Genomic DNA, 20,089 nt, shown 5'->3' on the forward strand with positions numbered 1-20,089 from the left:
CAACATTATGTGCTAATCATAATGAAATCGTATTTGTTTGTCTGTCTTTATTGGACTCATCCCCCAAATTTATTATTTTCTTAGCTTGTTTCACCTTCTCATCCGCACTTGAAAAAAATGAAATAAATGTATTTTTTTTTTCTCCCGAAACTTAAAATCCAATATGTTAATCTTTAAAACTTTCCTTTTGACCTTTTACGATGCATATATTCACCTTGCGGACAACCTGAAGTCCCCTGCCACCTCTCTTTGATACGTCTGGCTAAACTGGCCACAAACGTGTCTGCAACCTGCTGATTTGATGAGCAAAGAGTAGGGGTCACTCAAAGCGTCTGGCAGGCAATCAGATATCTGATTATCGGGAGGGAGTTTATAATCGCCAGCCTGGAAGTCAGATGCTGCAAAGTAAACACACACCGGAAAGTGCGTTGGAATTCTGATTGGAGTCATATTTCATGAAGATTTGTGAGTATTTGCCCGTGAGGAAATTGACGAAAGCAAAGCAAAGATGTGTTGGATACCACATGACTACATGCACAGTGTGTAATGAGCGTAGACGATTACTCAGAGGAGATTGAGAGATTGAGAGATGACAGGAAACTACACTTAAACCCATGGACATTCCACAGTAACAACAGCTCAGGCACTTAAATCTGTTTTTGTTTGCCAGCTCCTGTTGTATATTTTTTCTTTGTTTTATTTTGAAAGGCTGCCATTTTTCGGACAGTAGATAACCCAGTATATAACCACCTGGAGTATGTCCAGGTCGGATACTTTTCTTTCTATAGGACCAAGTGTAGTCGAAGCTCGGGTGTTTATACAATTGCTCTAAACCATGTGAAGGATGACCGCTAACTCTGTAACGGTGGGATGGAAAGTCACAGATGGGGGAGGGGGGTTTCTCCTCTGCACCTGGCGTAGGGAGCGTTGAAATATCTGCCGCTCATTGTCTTGTCCATGTCCCCACTGTCCCCAGGTGATCAAGCTGACATTTGAAGACTTCGACCTGGAGCGGGGCTACGACACCCTGACGGTGGGAGACGGCGAGGTGATCGGAGACCAGAAGACCGTCTTCCACGTGTGAGTGACTCCTTCCACCTCCACCTCTTCGCCCCCTCATCTCCCGTCTGTTCTCTAACTTCCTCCGGCTTTTACTCCGCACCTCCCTCTACAGCCAGCGACTCGTGTTCCATGTGATCGTATTCTTTCTCTTTCTTTCTCTTTCCTCCTCACCATTCTTCCTTCTTGGCACACATCCGTCTCCTCCTCCTCCCTCTCCTCCTCCCTCTCCTCCTCCGCTCTCCGTGCACCCGGCAGCACTCCTCGCTCCCCTCTTTACCCTCCAGCCCTTCTCTCTCTGTTGTTCTGTTTCTCTTTCATTTCATCACCACCTGATGCAGTGGTGCATGAAAAATAGATGCCCGCACCGCATTGTCAATCATCGCTCTTTTCAATGTTAAAAACAGGATCACAGCCGCGTGGCGCAACATTGCAAACTGCATAGTGATGCACCCTAATGGAGTTTGCAATGGCAGATGCTCCTTAACAGTTCACAGGATGTTGTTATTAAATGTGCCGGGAATTTACCACGTTAATAAAGTTTTTATAGATCTATTTTTAATGCGTGGCTGCCTCTCCCCCGGATGGAAGTGGAGGAGGTGGGGAGATAAATTAGGGAAAGGTGTGTGGGGGAGGGGCTCGTCGGTGTGTGAAGCTTTTTCTCACTTTGATAGTTTTCTTCCACACCCAAACTGAAAGTGACCTAATCTATTCAATTAAGGAGTACCTCTGCCATTATGGACTTCTTTATGACGGGGCAAAAAGAGCGAGCGGCTCTGTCATTGGACGTGCTCTCGCGCATAAACAAACAAACCACAACACTGTAGAGCCGGAGAATATACTGCAGCTATCAGCCCGGTTTAACTCGGGACTATATTTTTGTGAATCAGCGGTGCAGGCAAGCGCGCGCCGAGTGAAGGGAATTATTTCTTTTGCAACTCTTCGGTCAGAGGGGCGTAACCCCCCCGCAGCAGCACCGTCATAAATATGGTGGTTAAAAGGCAGTGAGTCACAACCAATCAAGTCCCCTATTTTCCCCTCACTTGAGAGACACTTCTCAGTGACAGTCTGATAATGGAAAAGGAGAATTTGGTGTGAGGTCGCACAAACCTTTTTTTTATTTCCATCAGGAAAATGAAGTCCTCGTGCAAGAGGAACATCATTTTGATAAGGAAGAAGATTACCTTAAAGAGGCCGATGTGCATTATAACAATTGTCTTGCAGATAAAATATGACGTAGCGTCCAGCGATTCAAAAATAGCTCAGAGAAAGCATATGTGCTGTTACTGAGTGAATATAGTGTTGTTGGTTAGTCAGGTGATCATCTCCTTGTAGGGTCAGGTCATATATTTGTTTCCTCCCACATGTGAATAGACGAGATGACAGCAAGCCACAGATTTAACAAAAGTACTAAAACACCGACCCGACTTGTCCAACACTACGTCCTTGCTACTCCCATGTACGACCACTGAAAGTAGAACCCTTAATCACTTACTCTGCAGCTATGCACTTAGTAATTAGAGTTGGGTGGAATTACTATTCAGATAGGATTAAATTACGTCTGCGGCATTGACTGATCCTGCCCTCATTTCCCACTTTCCTGGCACCAACAATTTAGCATTAGAGGGTTTTCACAGGCTGCAAGTGGCTGCAACAGTTTTAGAGCACTTATCTTTGATGGGGGGGGAGTCAGATAGTTGAGTATTTACAGTAGCTACAGAATACTCAGTCTTCTTCCCCTCCTGCATCTTGTATTGTGCTGTAGATTGAATTGCTGATGGATAAATAGTCGTATCACCTTGTCAACCACAATGACAATTAGGGGACGGCACAAGAACCGATATTTCGGTACCAAGCTGATGCCAAAATTCTAAAAACGTTACTCTTTTTTCATAGTAACAGAGACAATACGGACTGCCCCTGCAAAATTTGGTATTCTGACCCATATTTCAGTATTTTCTAGAAGCCCTCTTGGCAGAAGTTAGCTTTTAGTCTACTCGGGTAACGTCTTTGGAAGCTTTGAAAAGCTGGATTTGGGAAGTTTATCCCAGTTTGTACAGCCTCTCAGGCGTCTGCGGAATGATGGGAAGCTTCTATGAGCTTCAGCCTTCTAAAGAAGTTCAGTGGGGTTTAAGTTTGGACTCTGGCTCGGCCACAGTTCAACTCCAACCAAAGTAGAGTCATCTCAAACATAATCAAAGAGGATGCACCCAATGGTTTCAAGTTTTTTTTTGTAAATGCGTCAGTTTTTAGATTTTTGAGAAATTCAAAAAAACATGATGGGTTATTGTATTTAGATTTATGGGCAAGTATGGCAGTTTTATCTATTCAAAATTAAATCCACAACACATTAACCTGTTTAAAAGTTCACTGGTGTCACTATAACCTCAGGTTTTAGTTTTCTTTTTTTTTAATGCTGGAGTAGAAACGTCACCTTGGGTTCAAAAGCAGTGACTCTAGATCTAAGCAGGAAGGGTAAACCGTGCTTATATTATAATAACTATAATATTATAATAATTATTCTAAAACATAACTTATCCTGGCTTCACAATTGACACACCTAAATGTAATTAAAACCTCCGTTATTTTCATGTCCACCATTAAAGGGATCTGCTGTCCTCTTGTCTCTTTTTAAAGCCTATCTGGTACCACCACTCCGGACCTGGTGGTCAGCACCAGTCACCAGATGTGGCTCAACTTCAAAACAGACGACACCAGCGGCTCCCTCGGCTTCAAGGTCTCCTTCGAAGGTAAGGACCCGTCACATATCCTGGCCGGCCTCGCTCGCTGCATGAAAAAAACTTGACTCGCTTCAGGTACCCGTCTCAGCTGACTCTCAAATAGCTTTTAAAGAAGTTAAGTTATATAAAAGTGGCAGCCTTGTGACGTTTCTGTCTTTGGAACTTTTTTCCAGACGACCCTGAGGTGCTTCATCATTTCAAAGTTTCACAGAAACAGTCAGTTAGGAAACGATCGTGTTGTCTCGCCGCTTCACAGACGACCTCGAGTAGAATTAAATGTCTTTTCTGGGTCATGTACCCCTCCCGCCTTGCGACTCCCTGACATCCTGAGCTCCGGCACATTTAGCTTCAGGTGACTGTAACGTTGTTGCCCTTCCCTGCATTCTGATCATCCTCAGCTCGCTTTCAAAAACACAAGGATTAGAGATGCTGCGTCTGTCTAGTAAACGACTTAAAGGACCTTAGAAGTGTCATAGGAGATAGGCAAGGTGCCTTAAGCCCTGCTACCTGACGTGTGCCACATGGCAGCTAGATTACAAAGCTGTTCAATAAAACATAGGAATAGAGATTTCTCTTTGACAATGCAAACACAAAGGAGCTCTGCAGGGGACCTGTTCTTTATTCTGACCGACTGAGCACGAGTCGGTAAATGAAACCACAAATTGACAGTTCAATACTAACTATGCACAAATTGCGGCAGTTACTTTACAGAATAAACTGTTCAGAAACAGTCAGCTGGCACCGCAGGTCAGTGCAGATTGATGATGCATTTGCCCCGTTGCCTAATCTGAGAGTGTGTGTGTGTCTACACTTCTAGAAATGTGAATACAATTGTCTATATGTTGTCATGCACGTGTGAAAATGAGATCAGACAGAAGTGAGCGACGGTGGGAGCCTGCGACTCTGTGTGTGCGCGTGTGTTCTCTTGTCTCTGCGTGCCTTCGTGAGGTTTGATCTCAGAGGCACAGTGCGTCTTCTTGCTTGTCCACAGATGCTTATTTTTCATCAGTAAAAATAACAGAGAAAGTGGAGCAGCGTGCTGCACCGACGTGTAATTAAAACAATGAGTTCTACTTAATGAAGGGGAAGAGGCGCTTTGAACCACTTCACCTCCCAGATTGGAGCGAACCCGAAATCTAATTTGCATTCTCAATTACTTGTATTTTAAGGCTGATCATCAAGTGTAATTGCAAACGTCGTCATGCCAGGACTCACACACACACACACACACACACACACGCTTCCTCTTTACCCATCAGCATCTTTGTACATGCTCTGCAGTGGCCTCAATCTTTCAGATGAGCTTCTAATGCTTGCAAAGAAAATCATGTGCAGGGCTAAAGCACCACTGTAGGGCTTTTTACCAGCACTGTCAGTGTGTGTAATGTGAAAACAATTATATGTTCGGGATGTACCATGTATAGATGCATGCACCAGCAGGAGGGGAGCCAACATCGAAGACACAGAGTTCATAGGGGAGGGTTTCATTTGGGATTTGCTGATGCCGGCGTTTATTTCATACTTTTACAAAAAGCCCAAAAATGAAGGTTGACGATAAGAACAGATTTTTATTGCAATGGCACACTGGAAGTTGAGATTGAACATATGAAGTGTGAAAACTCCTAAATACACAGATATAAATAAATTCACATCACACACATAGTAAGTTAACCAACCCCAACAATACACTTTCAGTTCCTAACAGCGCAAGATGCCACATTCCTTAAATGAGAAACTGAAATCTGTGTTTATATTCTGTTCTTCAGTATCAGTCTGGGGTTCAGATTCAGTAAAGTGCAGAAAGAAGAGAGAGTTCATGATGAAGCATGTCGGGCCATAAAGTTACAATATGTTGAAAAACTACAAAATATATCCCATTTCCACAAACGGTGCTGATAGAATTAGGTCCAAATGGAAATGCAGGTATATGAAGTCCATCAAGGTATTATGTGTGATAGTGTGTGTTACACAGATATACTTGGCTATCAAAGTCCCCGTGTGAGCCTAAGCCTCGAGCAATTGCAGAGCATTTGTTGACAGTAATGCGAGTTTGAGCGCCACAACAACGCTCGGATTACCCTGGAATGTCAAGGCGACGGGGGGGGGGGGGGGGGGGGGGAAGACAACAAACGTGCCGCTCCGTCTCTCTTCCCTTATTCATGACAATCTAGTGCAGGTTTGCTCTGTCCTGCCTCTGTGTACGCTGCACCTGAGAGATCATCTCATCCGCGATGACGCAGATACATCCACTAACATGTGTATAACAGCAGATTAACACAGTCCACAAAAGACTTCACTTCAAAGGCCTCTCTCATGTATATCCTCCATTTTAAACGCTGCTGTGGATCTGCTGCAGCGTCAAACTAGTGATTGTATGATTGGGTGTTTGTGTGGTTTTTTCACTCGTAGCCGGTTTCTCCTCCCAGATCTGGTTTCTTTTGGATTTTACCCATTCCCCGTCATTCCTTGTCCTCCCAGGTTCGGCGCCCCTCCCTTTAAAGGTGACTTCCACGTGTAAGATCGATGAGTTGTCTTGTGACCGAGGCCGCCTCAGGATAGCCATACATCCAAACAGCAGTGAGCTCTAAATATGTGTTCTAAATGATGATCATCATTAGGGCTGGGTATGGATTTATACCCAGCATCACCCCTGGTGCGATTTAAAATCGTATTAGGCCCGGCCGTCATTTCCTGGATGGATGATCTTATTCGCTCTCTGTGTTTCCCCATCTGGAAGCCTCGATAGGATGCCTCAGCATTCCCACATGCAGTCTGCCTCCTCGGAAAAGTGGAAAGAAGAGTGAGTGAAAGAGAGGGATGAGCATAAATCTCGGCGTAATGAAATTGGGCGGGTGCGGCGTTAAGGGCGAAGGATGGTCATGGCGGTGCGTGTGTGCGTGTGTGTGTGTGTGTGTGTGTGTGTGTGTGTGTGTTTCTGACCGAAAGTGCGTACGTCAGCTTCCAGTGCAAGTGAGAGCACTCAGTAAAGGGAGGGATACCTTTGATGGGGTGATGGAGAGATACAGATAAGGGAGACTTTTTTAAAGATGAGCGAGTGCGGGGGGGGGTAAAGTTGACGCCAACGGAGAAAAATAAAAAATTATAATCCGTGCTGAGACGTCCCGTCGATTTTATCGCTGTGAAGTATAGAGGCTGGTCTCTCCTGTCAGCCTGTAATGACCCCCGCACACTGAGTCATTCGTAGTTAATTGCTAATATCCATTCAGTTATATGTATCCGGCCTAAGGTTCCAGACAGGAACAATATCTCTTATGCAAAACACGGAGGAGCCGAGGTGAGGACCAGACTGATGACACTCTACAGCTGAGGACACATTACTCAGCTTCACTCAGTGTTAAGGACGTGAGCACGTAAGCACTCTCCGACCACTTTTTTACATAATACCCAACTTCTGACGATTTCAAAACCCTCACATCTGATCCAGAGAAACACAAGCTCTAATGCTACAGTCACCTAAAACAAGTAGGTAGTGTTGATAATCGTGTTGAACTGTTGCACTAATTACCTAATGTTCATCAGATGAGCCAGCAGTTTTTTTGTGGTGGTGGTGAAAATCAACTGAAGGCTGAACTGTAGGAAGAAACAATTGATCTGTTCCGAACAGACACTGGATCTACAGGGTGGCTGCGGCTCAGGAGACAGAGAGGGTCGTCCACTAACCAGAAGGGTTTGATCCCCACCTCCTCCAGTCTGAAGTGTCCTTAGACACAAGATACTGAACCCCAAATTGTCCCCGACAGCTGCACTGACGGTGTATGAACGGTGTGTGATAGAGAATGTAGTTGTGGACGGGTGAATGCAACTTACTGCTGTACTGTAAATCCCTTAGAGTGGTTGATAAGATTGGAATCGCTCAGAATACAAAATGGTAAATGGCTTTGTATTTATATAGCGCTTTTCTAGTCTTGATGACCACTCGAAGCGCTTTACAGTACAGTGTTACATTCACCCATTCACACACACATTCATACGGTGCATCTTTTCACAGCACTTAGTTATTCTATTGGGGGCCATTTGGGGTTCAGCATCTTGCCCAAGGACACTTCGGCATGCAGATGGGTCAGACTGGGGATCGAACTGCCGACCTTCAGGTTGGAGGATGACCACTCTACCCCTCAGCCACAGCCGCCCATATATTTCTTCAGTAATGTAAATTTCCTAGAAGGTTTTCTAGATAAGAGCTAAATAAGACCATTTTGGTGTTTTTTCTTACTTTGATTAAGTCCATGCCCAAGTTAATCATTTCATGTTAATCAAGGTCAAATAAATCCTGTCTCCTTCAGCCTGGCATGTAGCATACAAATTTCAAATGGAGATTGATTATTCAACTCGATATCGGAGGAAACAAGAAGCAACATTTTCCCAAATCTGTGTTTCGTTTCATGCTCGGCACAGATTACCCATCGAGCACATTCTGTTCTTCCTCTTATGTGACCTTCAATGCTTCCTGCAAGGGAGGAACTTTTTATTCCATTTCTCTACTCATGGAGGAAGATGTGTCATCCTAGGACATCCGTTCAGCGCTCTACGGACACATGTTGTGTCAAACAGCTGAACTCACATTTGCCTGAAAGCGGAATATATCCCTGTTTGATATATCTTGATCGAAAGTGCGATCCTGCATCTCCAGATCACGTCTTATCTATGCAGTTGCATCTTGTCAATATCTGCTGGAGGCAACAGGCAGTAATAACCTTCGGATAAGAAGCCCTCCCTTCCTCTTCTTTTTGATATATATCTATATTTCTAGGCCAAAGAGGAGAAAACATTCCTCTCATGTGCTACAGGCCCCCACCTGACTGTTAATGGTGTTAAATATAACTTGCCATGACATTACAATTTCGTTTAATATAGGAGTTAAAGTGAGCGCGGTTAGGGAGCTGGTTTGTGCAAATTACATTGTGACCTTTAAATTTATATCTCTACTACGACACCAGGTAATAAGGACGGCTCTTTATTTATACAACCCGCACTAATGTTTCCCTTCTTGAAATTGCTTATTATCATTACGGCTTGCATGGTTAGTAATCTGCCTGTTTTTTCTAACCACGCAGAGATCGACCAGGGCAGCTGCGGAGATCCCGGCATCCCGGCGTACGGCAAACGGGAGGGGGCGGGTTTCCGTCACGGGGACCGGCTGTACTTCGAGTGTCTGCCGGCCTTCGAGCTGGTCGGCAAGAAGAACATCACCTGTCAGAAGAACAACCAGTGGTCGGCGAAGAAACCCAGCTGTGTTTGTAAGTCCCCCACACACACACACACAGACACACACACACTGGGACAATGCTGCTCACATGGCGCATAAATTGATGCCGATGAGTGCGGGGGGAGGGCGGCATAATAAAGCGGTCAGATTATCCCTACAGTTTGCAGAGCAGAGGCTGCGGATCCTGAAACAATAGGGGGGCTTATTAGCTAATTAACGCCATGAAAGACAAACACAGAGCGTGAGAGCGTTTGAGGATGAGGGCGAAAAAAAAAGTGAAAGAGAGCTGACCGTGCAGATAATACCCTCTGTTGTATTATTGATGAGATAATAGGGGTGGACAAAAAGCCGCAGTATCTAGATAAACATCACTGAGCTGACTGACAGTGGCTCCTGGCACCGGAGTCGGTTTGGCTACATAATAAAGGGAGAGAATGTTTATTTGATTATAGTTTAACAATATGTCGAAGTCGTGTAGACACAATGCGGCAGGGTTGTTTTTTTTGTCATTGCCAGGTTGTTTGTGTGCATTAGGTATTAGAGATATGTACTCGTTTCCCCTTGACTCAAGCCAACAGGGACATTTTACACCGGTTTAAACCGACCAATCCACGACCTCACCAGCCCTCAGGTGCTGTTCAGACATCGGTCCTGAGAAGGTCGATCACAAGTTCTTCTCTTCGCACCCGACGATAGAAAGCATGTCTCCTGTGGTATCTTGTGATTGATTTTCACTTCCTCTCTTTATACGCCAATAATAACTGCTGTCATTTGTTTTTTGCGGAGACCAAGTGTGGCTGTTTTTACAAAACATACGTTTACAGGTGCGTCCGATGTCAATGCGTTGTTTGTCAGTGTGTAGGCAAAAGCGAGAGACATATAGAGAGATAGAAAGATAGAGATACAGAGAGACATAGAGATATATGTAGAGTCATGAGGGACTGAAGAAATTGGTGACAAAAAGCAGAGGAAGAGTCCAACTGCAGTCGCACATCCCAAACTTATCACTTCCCCCTTTTAACCATGGCCATTCAAAGAGGAGTCCAAACTCTGCCTTCCCCTAAATCTTTAACCATTTTTGGTTCCATTAAACACTTTGCTTCTGCATCAGGGTATGCACAAGTTATTTTTTTTACATTTGCAATGTGCTCTTAGCGAGTTTAGCGTCATCGTACACCTGGATGTACTATTTCTACAAGATAACACATTGTGTCCATATGACTTCCTTACAGGTCTCTTAAATGCCTTTGGTTTATGAAGTAGATATATTCAAATCATGTTGTCTCAATGCTCATTCTTCCTGTCTTCAACTCTCCATCACTCCGACAGTTTCCTGTTTCTTCAACTTCACCACTCCATCCGGGGTGCTGCTGTCCCCCAACTACCCGCAGGAGTACGGAAACAACATGCACTGTGTGTGGCTGATCATCTCCAACCCCGAGAGCCGGATCAATCTGGCCTTCAATGACCTCAGCATGGAGAAACAGTTTGACTTCCTCTCGATCAAGGATGGAGGGAAGGTACTGACGGGTCATAAGCTGCTGTCCTCAGTTATTTCGAAGATTTCTCTGTGCATCATCATCTACTGGCCTGTCTGTCAGTCACTGTGTTCTCAGTAGGCAAAGCAGCCTGTATAATCATGTGTACCATCTCAACAAGCTTCCTTCTACTTCCCTTCTTTGTGCCTGTCAGGCTGAGTCTCCGATCCTCGGTACCTTCTCTGGTGACGTCCTTCCTCCTCCCATAACAACCAGTGCCCACGTGGCTCGTCTGGAGTTCCTGACTGACCACACCTACACAGACCGAGGCTTCAACATCACGTTCACGAGTAAGTGTTTCAGTGGAGGAGTTTTTCAAGGTTGTAACCAACTGGACTGGATGTTGCGTTTACTCCGGTCTCCCACAGAATGCATACACTCTTCCAAACATCCTTACCCTCACATGCGTAGTCATATAGAGAAAAGACAAAAATAACAATGGTCTTTATTGACTAGATAGAAACTTCACTTATAAATAGAACCCGAACAAAGATGCAGCACCCTTACCTGAAACGTCCATTGTGGCTGCGCTCATTAAATTCTATTCTGGGTAAGTGCTGACTTCTGAGGAAATGCCGGATGGGTTTATACTCTATACACAGCACATGCTGGCTGCGTGCTGGTAAGCCCATTTCATGGATATACTGTACTGGGAGGGGTTGGCAGCGGAATTATTGTATTCAACGCATGTGCTCTATTGTGCAACGAGGCTAATCTTTGCAATTTATTTGTTTTACACCTCCCAAAATAAGCATCTGCGAATAAGGAGTCCAGCCCTAACCTTATAAACCTACAAAGCTATTCATGAATAGTTATGGTGCCGTCGGGAGGTTTGTTTTTTCGTACGACTTGTCTTTAAGATTAGGGTGTGAGTCAATTTCATGTACGTAATAAAATGTTATTTTTATTTAGACAGTTTGTTTTTCATAGCCTCTAGTTTGTACTTCTCACCCTTGGTCCACCTCATTATAGTACTGGAAGACTCTGGCATTTACCTGCTTGGGAACATATTATCAGTAGTAATAGTTATTAGTAAGGTAGTGAGGGTATTTATGGTCGTGCCCATAGAAGTGTCCAGTGCACATGGGCTTGTAAAACCCCAGAAATCAATTAAAGTTAATATGAAACCTTGCTAAAACAAGAACATAATATTCTTTCAACCACAGGACTGGAACTTAAAATATTGTAATGTAATGAACAATTTAGTTTTTTTACTTGGTGTGTCATAAAAAATAAATACGCTATTTAACCTTTTTTCCACAAGGTGAGTCTCACGCAGATTAAAACATTTCAAATTAATTTTACGGAATAAAGATTTGATCTCACTAATCCTGGGATGTCTACAAAATGCACAAGATGTCCCAGTTACTAATCTTTGTAGTTACACACTGCTCCGGCGTACACACACAAGACTGTCTGATCCGCTCACATTTATGTACGTATCTCCCATAGTTGTAGTATTAAGGTGATACTGCACACTTGTGTTGATGTTTTTTTAGCAGTAAATAATACGACTGTTCTTTGATTAATACATCAATGTTGTTTTTTTGCGGTTCATAATAAATATTGGTTTCAGTTCATAATGCTATCTATCCAAACTATGCTTACATAGTGTCGGTGAACAAACAAAGTTAACAACTTCCAATCAAAGGTGGGCACCCCACACACAAACACCCCCCACCCCCACCACCAGCGACCACACGTAAGTGGTGAATTTGAAAACATCGGAAGTTGTCTTAGCCTCCCATCGCTCAGCTCTTAAGGAATTTTTTGAATCTTAGCCAATCAGAGGGGAAGTTACACTTTAATATGATGATTATTGTTATTGTAGCCGTGGAGACTTACCCATCCGTATGTGTATATTCATTTAAACCAATACAATCTAATTCGAATTACATTGCACCCTCCAGACGGCTTCTGTTTCCTGCTCTTAGTTTGTGATCCACTAACAACATGCTTCTGCTTACCCAGAATGCTCTTGGGTCGCGGCGCCGGCTCATTTTCACAGCATCACCTCGGCCCAGGTGTCTTGTGTAAAGCCACGGCGCGGCCCACACGTGGCGGCTAATGCAATAATTAGCAAGTTAGATGAACACATAAATAACCAACGCTGCGCAGGCGAATGAATGTCAAGAGCGGCTAATTGAAGATGACGGTTGGTTCCTGGCGGCGGCGGCGTCTCACTGCAGGTTCTGTTCGCGGGGGTCGCGGGGCTGAGCAGACGACTTCCATCATTCATGTTAATTAAGGACATGCCAAACTGTATTGAGGGGATTTTTTGCCTGTTAATAAACAGGATGATCGTGATGGATGATGTGTGGCTGGCACTCTGTTTGGGTCCAGTGGCTGCAGAAGAGGGATTTATCAACACCCACACGTCGTGTCACCTCTCCATGTGTGTGTGTGTGTGTGTGTGTGTGTGTGTGTGTGTGTGTGTGTGTGTGTGTGTGTACAAGAGCGAGAAATTATGTGAGAGAGATAGAGGCGAAGGTGATGTATTTGTTTACATGCCTTGTTCTGGGGTTATGCCTCTTCTATAGTGACTGCGTGGCCTCTCCTCCCTCGTACCTCCTCATTAAGAAGCCTGAGAGGTAAAGTTTTGCAGACGCGTGAAAACAATTTCCCCCCCCCCGTCCGTCTGCTCCACGTATCATTCAGCGGTGTCATCTGGCGCCGGCGATTTGCATACGTTGTGGTTTCCCACGCGCTGGAATCACTGCAGCAGGTTGAATCAATGTGACTCACTAAGTGAAACTCATTTCTTCTCGTTAAACGGCGGCATTACTGAGTGCTGACAGTGGAGGGAAAAAAGTTTGGTCGGGAAACTTGGGTAATTATTTTAGATTCTCCATGGAAATTAGAATCCTGGCAGTGAAAAGGTAATGTGTGACAAGGATTAATGGCAGCAGAATCACATGTGATCTGTTTGTCTAGCGTTTTCAAAAGAGTGGCACTGTTGAAGTTGAATTTCTTTTGGAATTACTAAAGAAACTCTCTCTGGCTTCTACCTTCACACTGACGCCTTATTCTCTCTGGATTGTTACCGACAGCGTTTCGCCACAACGAGTGTCCGGACCCCGGTGTCCCGGTTAACGGCAAGCGCTTCGGTGAGAGCCTCCAGCTGGGCAGCTCCATCTCCTTCCTGTGCGAGGAGGGCTTCGTGAAGACCCACGGCTCTCAAACCGTCTCCTGCATTCTCAAGGATGGCAACGTGGTGTGGGACAACGCTGTTCCCCGCTGTGAAGGTAGGTGAGGGAGGGGCTACCGCTGCAACGTTTTGGCTTCACCCTTTTTTTAATTAAGTGGCATAAAGGTGAAGCTTCACGCTGGGGACACACATTGATGTAGGGGAAGTACAATCCTTGGATTTACCGACAGAGTTATTGTAACTATGAACTAGATGAGCAGATTTTTATTCCATATGTTAAAGCCAATATTACACAGGTATATGTTGATATATTTATGCTGCTGTTGCCATAGTCGTATGAGAGTCTGGGCAACCCTGAGTGAAAACAATATTTTTGTTGACACATTAAAATAAAATACAACCACTCTACCCAACGGATATTGAGCATGAGTGTGATGTCGATGGGTTGCTACTTTTTATTACAGGAACTCAAAAAGCTAGAGAAAAGATGACCATATAGAAAGCCATGAAATCTAGACCAACTTGTAATTCTTACCGTCTGAAACGCCATCAGGAAATGGAGGCGAAGATGAAATGTAGAAATCAAAATAAGGTTTGGAAATCGAAGAGACCTTCAGATAAAACTACACGTCTGAGGAAACCCCTCATGTGAAGGTGTAGCTGACACAGGAGCGGTGGAGCATCGTTCCAGTCGGCACTGTGAAGACACAATGTAATGTCTGTTTGCTACAGTGGCTTTTTTATATTAATGTCAAGTTATCTGGGTGATGTTTTAAACTGTGCTTGCCCAACTTGAAATGGCACTGTTACACAGAGGACGCAGGACAGCTCAAATCCTTCTCCTTGATTTTATTGAACATGAATCTTTCTGAACATGACCAACAAACATTCCGTAGTCTTATTCGGATTTAGGATTAGGATCAGGATTAGGTTGAAAACCTATTGATAAAGACAAATTAAATCAAGTTAGTTCAAATAAATCAAAATGCCTAATCAAACATTTAAATCAAATCCAAATATCTGTTAGATATCATAAACAAATCTATATAATTACAATATCACTATGATGTAAAACAACAATGGTCTTCCATACAAACATTTTCACCATGTGCGCCTCCACCAAACGTGCCCAAGACGTCACTAAGGACGTCTGCGCCGACCCATGCGCTGTCACATAGAAGACATGACAAACGGGAAAAAGTGCCAGAAACATACGCATTGTGCAAACTACACCTTAGTTCAAAATATAAATAACATACCAATGCGTGCTCTCCTGTCCTCCAATGCACAAACCCTTCATAGCCTGGCCGGAAATCGCGGACCTTTATTTTCTCACCCGTGCTCACTCACCTCACGTGCCGTAATCAGGCAAGTGCCGCCCGGTGTGTGCGCAAATCGAACACGTGTGATTTGCGCATCTCCCCTCCACGCCACTAGAGGTTTTTTAATCTAAATGCGATCTCTGTCTTTACAATTAATAACATGTCAATAATCAACAAAATTCACAGAATCTTAATATACAAGCAGAGCTAATGAAAATAATCAATAACAAGTGAAAACAAGCTGTGATTACCACTTCCTGATTCTGTAGTCAATACACTATTTCCAGCCAGTCATAGCCGGCTAATATGGCTAACAAGGCTTAGATAGAGCTCAGCTTTAACCAGTGTAGGTTGTTGGACTGAATGGTTAGGAGTCTGAAGGGGTCTAATCTAGTTCACCACTCATATGCAAAGGAGGAACCATTATTAAAACATGTCACCCCCCCCCCCCCCCCCCCCCCCCTCCCCCGTGTGCCCGAGCAGCTTTGCATTCCTCCGAGACCATCTATCTCACCCCGGTGTTTGTAGCGTAATGCGTTTTATAGATGTCCTTCAATATGCTGAGTTGGCTGATTGAATCATTCCTCTTCAAACGGAGCGAGGAGCTGGCACCGTCACTAAGCCCCCCCCGCTTTGCACGTGCGCTCCGGCCCGAGGATCGGCACGCGCACGGCGAAGCGAGATGAGGGGTCGACGTGCTCGAGTGTCTTCTGTGCTAACGATCAGGGATATTCTGTCGTCCCCCGCCTGATGGGTGCGACAGCGACACCTCTTCTCTTCCTGGGAAGGGGTTAAACGACAGATTTGAAAGACAAAAGCGTACAGGGGGGGGGGTACTTCCTGCAGTCGCTCCGACACGTAATGTATGCGCAGGGCGTTCACGCAATAACAGGCAGGCCCGGTCTCAGATGGAATGGTTAACCTTGAAGTGCTGTCACCAATTTACATTAAATAGACCCCGGCAGTTAAAGAAATGGGATGAGCCCCTGCTGATGCATGGGATCATATATGGACATTGTCATACATCAGCTGTTTTTCAGTTTTTTTTTGCACCGTCTCTCTCCTTCAGCCCCGTGCGGAGGAGAACTGAAGGCTCCCAGTGGGATCATCCTCTCCCCCGGCTGGCCAGAACTCTACAAGGAGGCCCTTAACTGTGAATGGATCATCGAGGCTCCTCCGGGCTACCCCATTAAGATCATCTTCGACAAGTGAGTCACCCGGATAGCATCGCTTCTTCTTGCATTTCGTTCCAGCTCATCCTTGGGAGCCCATCTCTTCCCCGTCCCCGCCGCGATCGCACGCCATGCAAAATGAATGCAACATAAATGTTTGTTGCTCTTTAATTTTTATGTAACATCAATAAAATATCACAAACCGCTTCATTTAGATGACATGCTTCTGAAACTGAGCAATTTATTCATGGCTTTGAAGATGAAGTGGCTCTCGCAACAAAGGCAGAGACGCGCGAACGGAAGCACACGCCAACGCGGGCGCTCACCCACAGACGCATTCACCAAAGCGCGCCAAATGTCTTCAGGTTTTCCCACAGCTCAGACGTGTGCAAATTGGAAATGATTTAATTTTAACCCTCCTGGTTTGACAATGTTGACTAGCTAACAAGTTTGTTTAAAAGCTTAAAGTTTCCTTCAAGCGTTAAAGTTCCGAGAAATGAGGCGGCGGTGACCTTTCAGCTCATGTAGATAAATAAACTTAGATACAATAATTCAGGCCAGTTTCAGGCTAATTTCACACCAGTTTCATAAATATATTCATCACATTTTTGGGGGATCTATCCAGTTGGTTTCAAAATTGGTGGATTTGTAAATATTTGTATGTATTTTGGCATCGATTCCAAATTACACTTAGTTTTGGCCATTATCCAAAAATGTGATTAACCCACTTTGAGGCCCTGGGGCATTAAATGAAAAGCACACCACTTTTCAGTTTCTGCTAATTTCGTCAAACCCACATTTTCCATCAGTGTAAATATTGATGCTTTTCAAAAATATAGAATGTGCCTAAAAACTGTTATCATTTCATTTGATATTTCTTCTTTGGTGGATTTCCAGAAGCCGCGCTCAATAAAAATCCTGTTTCCTGTCCTCAGGTTCCGCACGGAGGTGAACTACGACGTGCTGGAGGTGCGTGACGGACGATTCCCCTCGTCGCCTATGATCGGCAGTTACCAAGGCACCCAGGTTCCCCAGTTCCTCATCAGCACCTCCAACTTTGTGTTTCTCCTCTTCTCCACGGACAAGAGCCACTCGGACATCGGCTTCCGTATTCGCTATGAGAGTAAGTGAAGTCAAACCTTCAGATCCAGAGGAGATACGCGGTGAAAGAAGAGCTCATTCACCACGTGCTCCACAGACATACAAGTTAAATCAGTGACTGAGAAGTAGTGATGCTTGTTCAACGTACTTGTAAAATCTTTTGAGTCACGGCTGTAAATATAATCTCTGCAGGCTCTCAATTTCACCATGAAGCCATTTTTATTAGAACACCTATAATTAGAAAGGAAATAGATGGAGATTATTCTCTCAGATATGACACACATCGCCAAGCTCCAATTATATATTGACACACTGGCTTATGCACACACACACACACACTAACTCACACACACCAATCCTCACTCATCAAGTTCAACCCTTGAGACAAATCCTCCCCTGATTTCCACCTGTGTGGCGCCCACTGGTTTCAGTTTGCTCTTAAAATCTCTGCAGAGCTCCGGTAATTCACTGTGAGCACTACTCGGTTAGGAGCTCTGCATGGTGGAGTGTTAACTGTTAATTCCTGTTAGAGAAACGGGGTTTGTGTAAATGATTTATCGGAGCTGCTGTGGGATTGCAAACTGCCAAAGTACACACGCATCTTACTGAAGTAAAAGAACAAATAACTAGACAAAAAGATACTCAAGTAAAAGTAATTAACTTCTCTAATTAGGTAAAAGTAACTAAGAAGTTTTAGAGTGTAACCTCTTCCCTAATGCAACAGTCGAATGCATCATTATTACTGAGTCATTGTGTTTGTTGCTGCCGCAGAAGGCGGGGTCTAATGTCACCTGTCTGATCTTATTGGATCAGTGGAAGAATTCCCCTCTGGTTATTTGTTACTTTTGAAAATATAAAAAAAACAATACAAACATGTAACACAATGCATAGAGTAGAAAGAAGAGATATTTCCTGATATATGTACTGGAGTGAAAGTGAAAAGCTCCTGAAGACTGAAGTAAATGTACTTAGTTCCATCCCACCACTGCTTTTAACATCCATTGACCTTCACAATTCAAAACAGAATAAAAGCTTGATTACAGTGAAGGCACATGGTGTTTTTGTTATATGTGTATTGATCATGCATTGATTCCCTTCCTGCTTTCTAACCCCCTCCCATCCAGCCCTCCAGCTGCAGTCGGATCACTGCGTGGATCCCGGCATACCTGTCAACGGACAGCGCCACGGCAACGACTTCTACGTGGGCGCCTTGGTGACCTTCAGCTGCGAGTTCGGCTACACGCTCAGCGACGCCGAGCCTTTAGAGTGCGAACCCAATTTCCAGTGGAGCCGCCCCCTGCCTAGCTGCGATGGTACGTTCCATAATATTGACCCAGAAATGAGTAGTCGCCTGCCAGATTTCCTCCGTGTGCATAAATGGGATTAAAGCTAATTCATTGTATGTTTTTCTAACGGATTCAAGATGAGAAATGGTTCGGAGCAATTTGCTTTGTGTTGCATCACGTTAAAATCCTTATATACGTAGACGCCTTATTATAAAAATCTATATAGGATGATAGCGTTTCTTTCAACAACTCTTGTTTTGGGCTTTTAAAAGTTTCTACCACATTTCATCATCAATGTTTTATATCTGCTGCAGTGAGCTTACCCTTTGATCGTTCCCTTTTTCCTCATCTGTAAATTCCTTTGTGTTTAAGGGCGATATTGATTTCTGCCCCTTCTGTAATGACATCGATGATACCGCTCTCTCCTTTTTATGCTGTTTTGAAGGGCATCCCTTGTAAAGTGTGTTTTACTACACTGTAAATGCACAGACAAACTTTTTTCTGGGATTCTACCTCCTTCTTCTGTGCCCGCTCTGATTCCATCCCTCTCCCCTTCCTCTCGTTTCTCTCCTTCCATTCTTCCAGCCTTGTGCGGAGGTTACATCCAGGGCAACGTCGGCACCATCCTGTCGCCCGGCTTTCCAGACTTCTACCCGCACAACCTGAACTGCACGTGGATAATCGAGACCTCCCATGGCAAAGGTGAGCGGTGAAGTTCCGTGTCAACACACGCAGCAGTCAAATTCAATTTCCGTTACAATGTCATCTCCCCTCGCCGAGAGGCCTGTTTATTTCTTGGACAAGATTGTCTCCCGGCTCCTGGAGGGCTGAGAGCCTGGCCTGCGGCAAAGGCACCGCGAGACGACTCTCTGGTCACGTCACCTTTGATAGAGCGCTCGCATTGAATTTACACAGCCTCATTTGCAGACGCTCAATTGGCGTGGGTGTAATGTGTCTGGTGGGGAAGAAGGGGAATCAATGCAATGTTTTATATGCAACCGCTTAACAGCAATGTGTTTATTTGCATATATTTACATTAACAGACATGCTCCAAAACTTTCAATTGACGTTTCCAAAGGACAAATATTAAAGAACATCAACAGTAGCACCACACTGATATCGGCTCTTTCTTCCCCTCTCCTCCAGGTGTCCAGTTCCACTTCCACACGTTTCACCTCGAGAGCCCTCACGACCACTTGCTGGTGACGGAGAACGGCAGCTTCTCCCAGCCCCTGTGGAGGCTGACGGGCTCCACGCTGCCCTCGCCCCTCAGCGCCGGCCTGTTCGGAAACTACACGGCCCAGATCCGCTTTCTCTCCGACTTCTCCGTCTCCTACGAGGGATTCAACATCACCTTCTCCGGTGAGAGGGAGTCGGGGACTCAAAAGGCTGGGGGGGTGTCGTTCACAGCGCCACAGAGCCACGCTAAGTGTTTAGAAGAGACTTAGAATGAGACCGGGGGGGTTGAGACGGATCAGAACATGAAGAGACTTAG

At 44.7% G+C, this 20,089-nt stretch overlaps 1 protein-coding gene across 1 annotated transcript in view; it reads left to right on the top strand.

The window, feature by feature from the left end:
• The window catches only part of csmd2 (CUB and Sushi multiple domains 2), a 232,783-nt gene that overhangs the window by 121,461 nt on the left and 91,233 nt on the right, over window positions 1-20,089 (top strand). The window contains 12 exon segments of the mRNA XM_053446653.1: window positions 872-969; window positions 972-1,080; window positions 3,697-3,809; window positions 8,876-9,058; window positions 10,357-10,547; window positions 10,720-10,855; window positions 13,616-13,810; window positions 16,105-16,243; window positions 17,143-17,330; window positions 18,433-18,621; window positions 19,180-19,296; window positions 19,741-19,956. Coding sequence (XP_053302628.1) covers window positions 872-969; window positions 972-1,080; window positions 3,697-3,809; window positions 8,876-9,058; window positions 10,357-10,547; window positions 10,720-10,855; window positions 13,616-13,810; window positions 16,105-16,243; window positions 17,143-17,330; window positions 18,433-18,621; window positions 19,180-19,296; window positions 19,741-19,956 — 1,874 coding nt within the window.

The sequence above is a fragment of the Pleuronectes platessa genome, chromosome 18, assembly GCF_947347685.1.
Source record: "Pleuronectes platessa chromosome 18, fPlePla1.1, whole genome shotgun sequence".
In the NCBI taxonomy this organism is placed as follows: Eukaryota; Metazoa; Chordata; class Actinopteri; order Pleuronectiformes; family Pleuronectidae; genus Pleuronectes; species Pleuronectes platessa.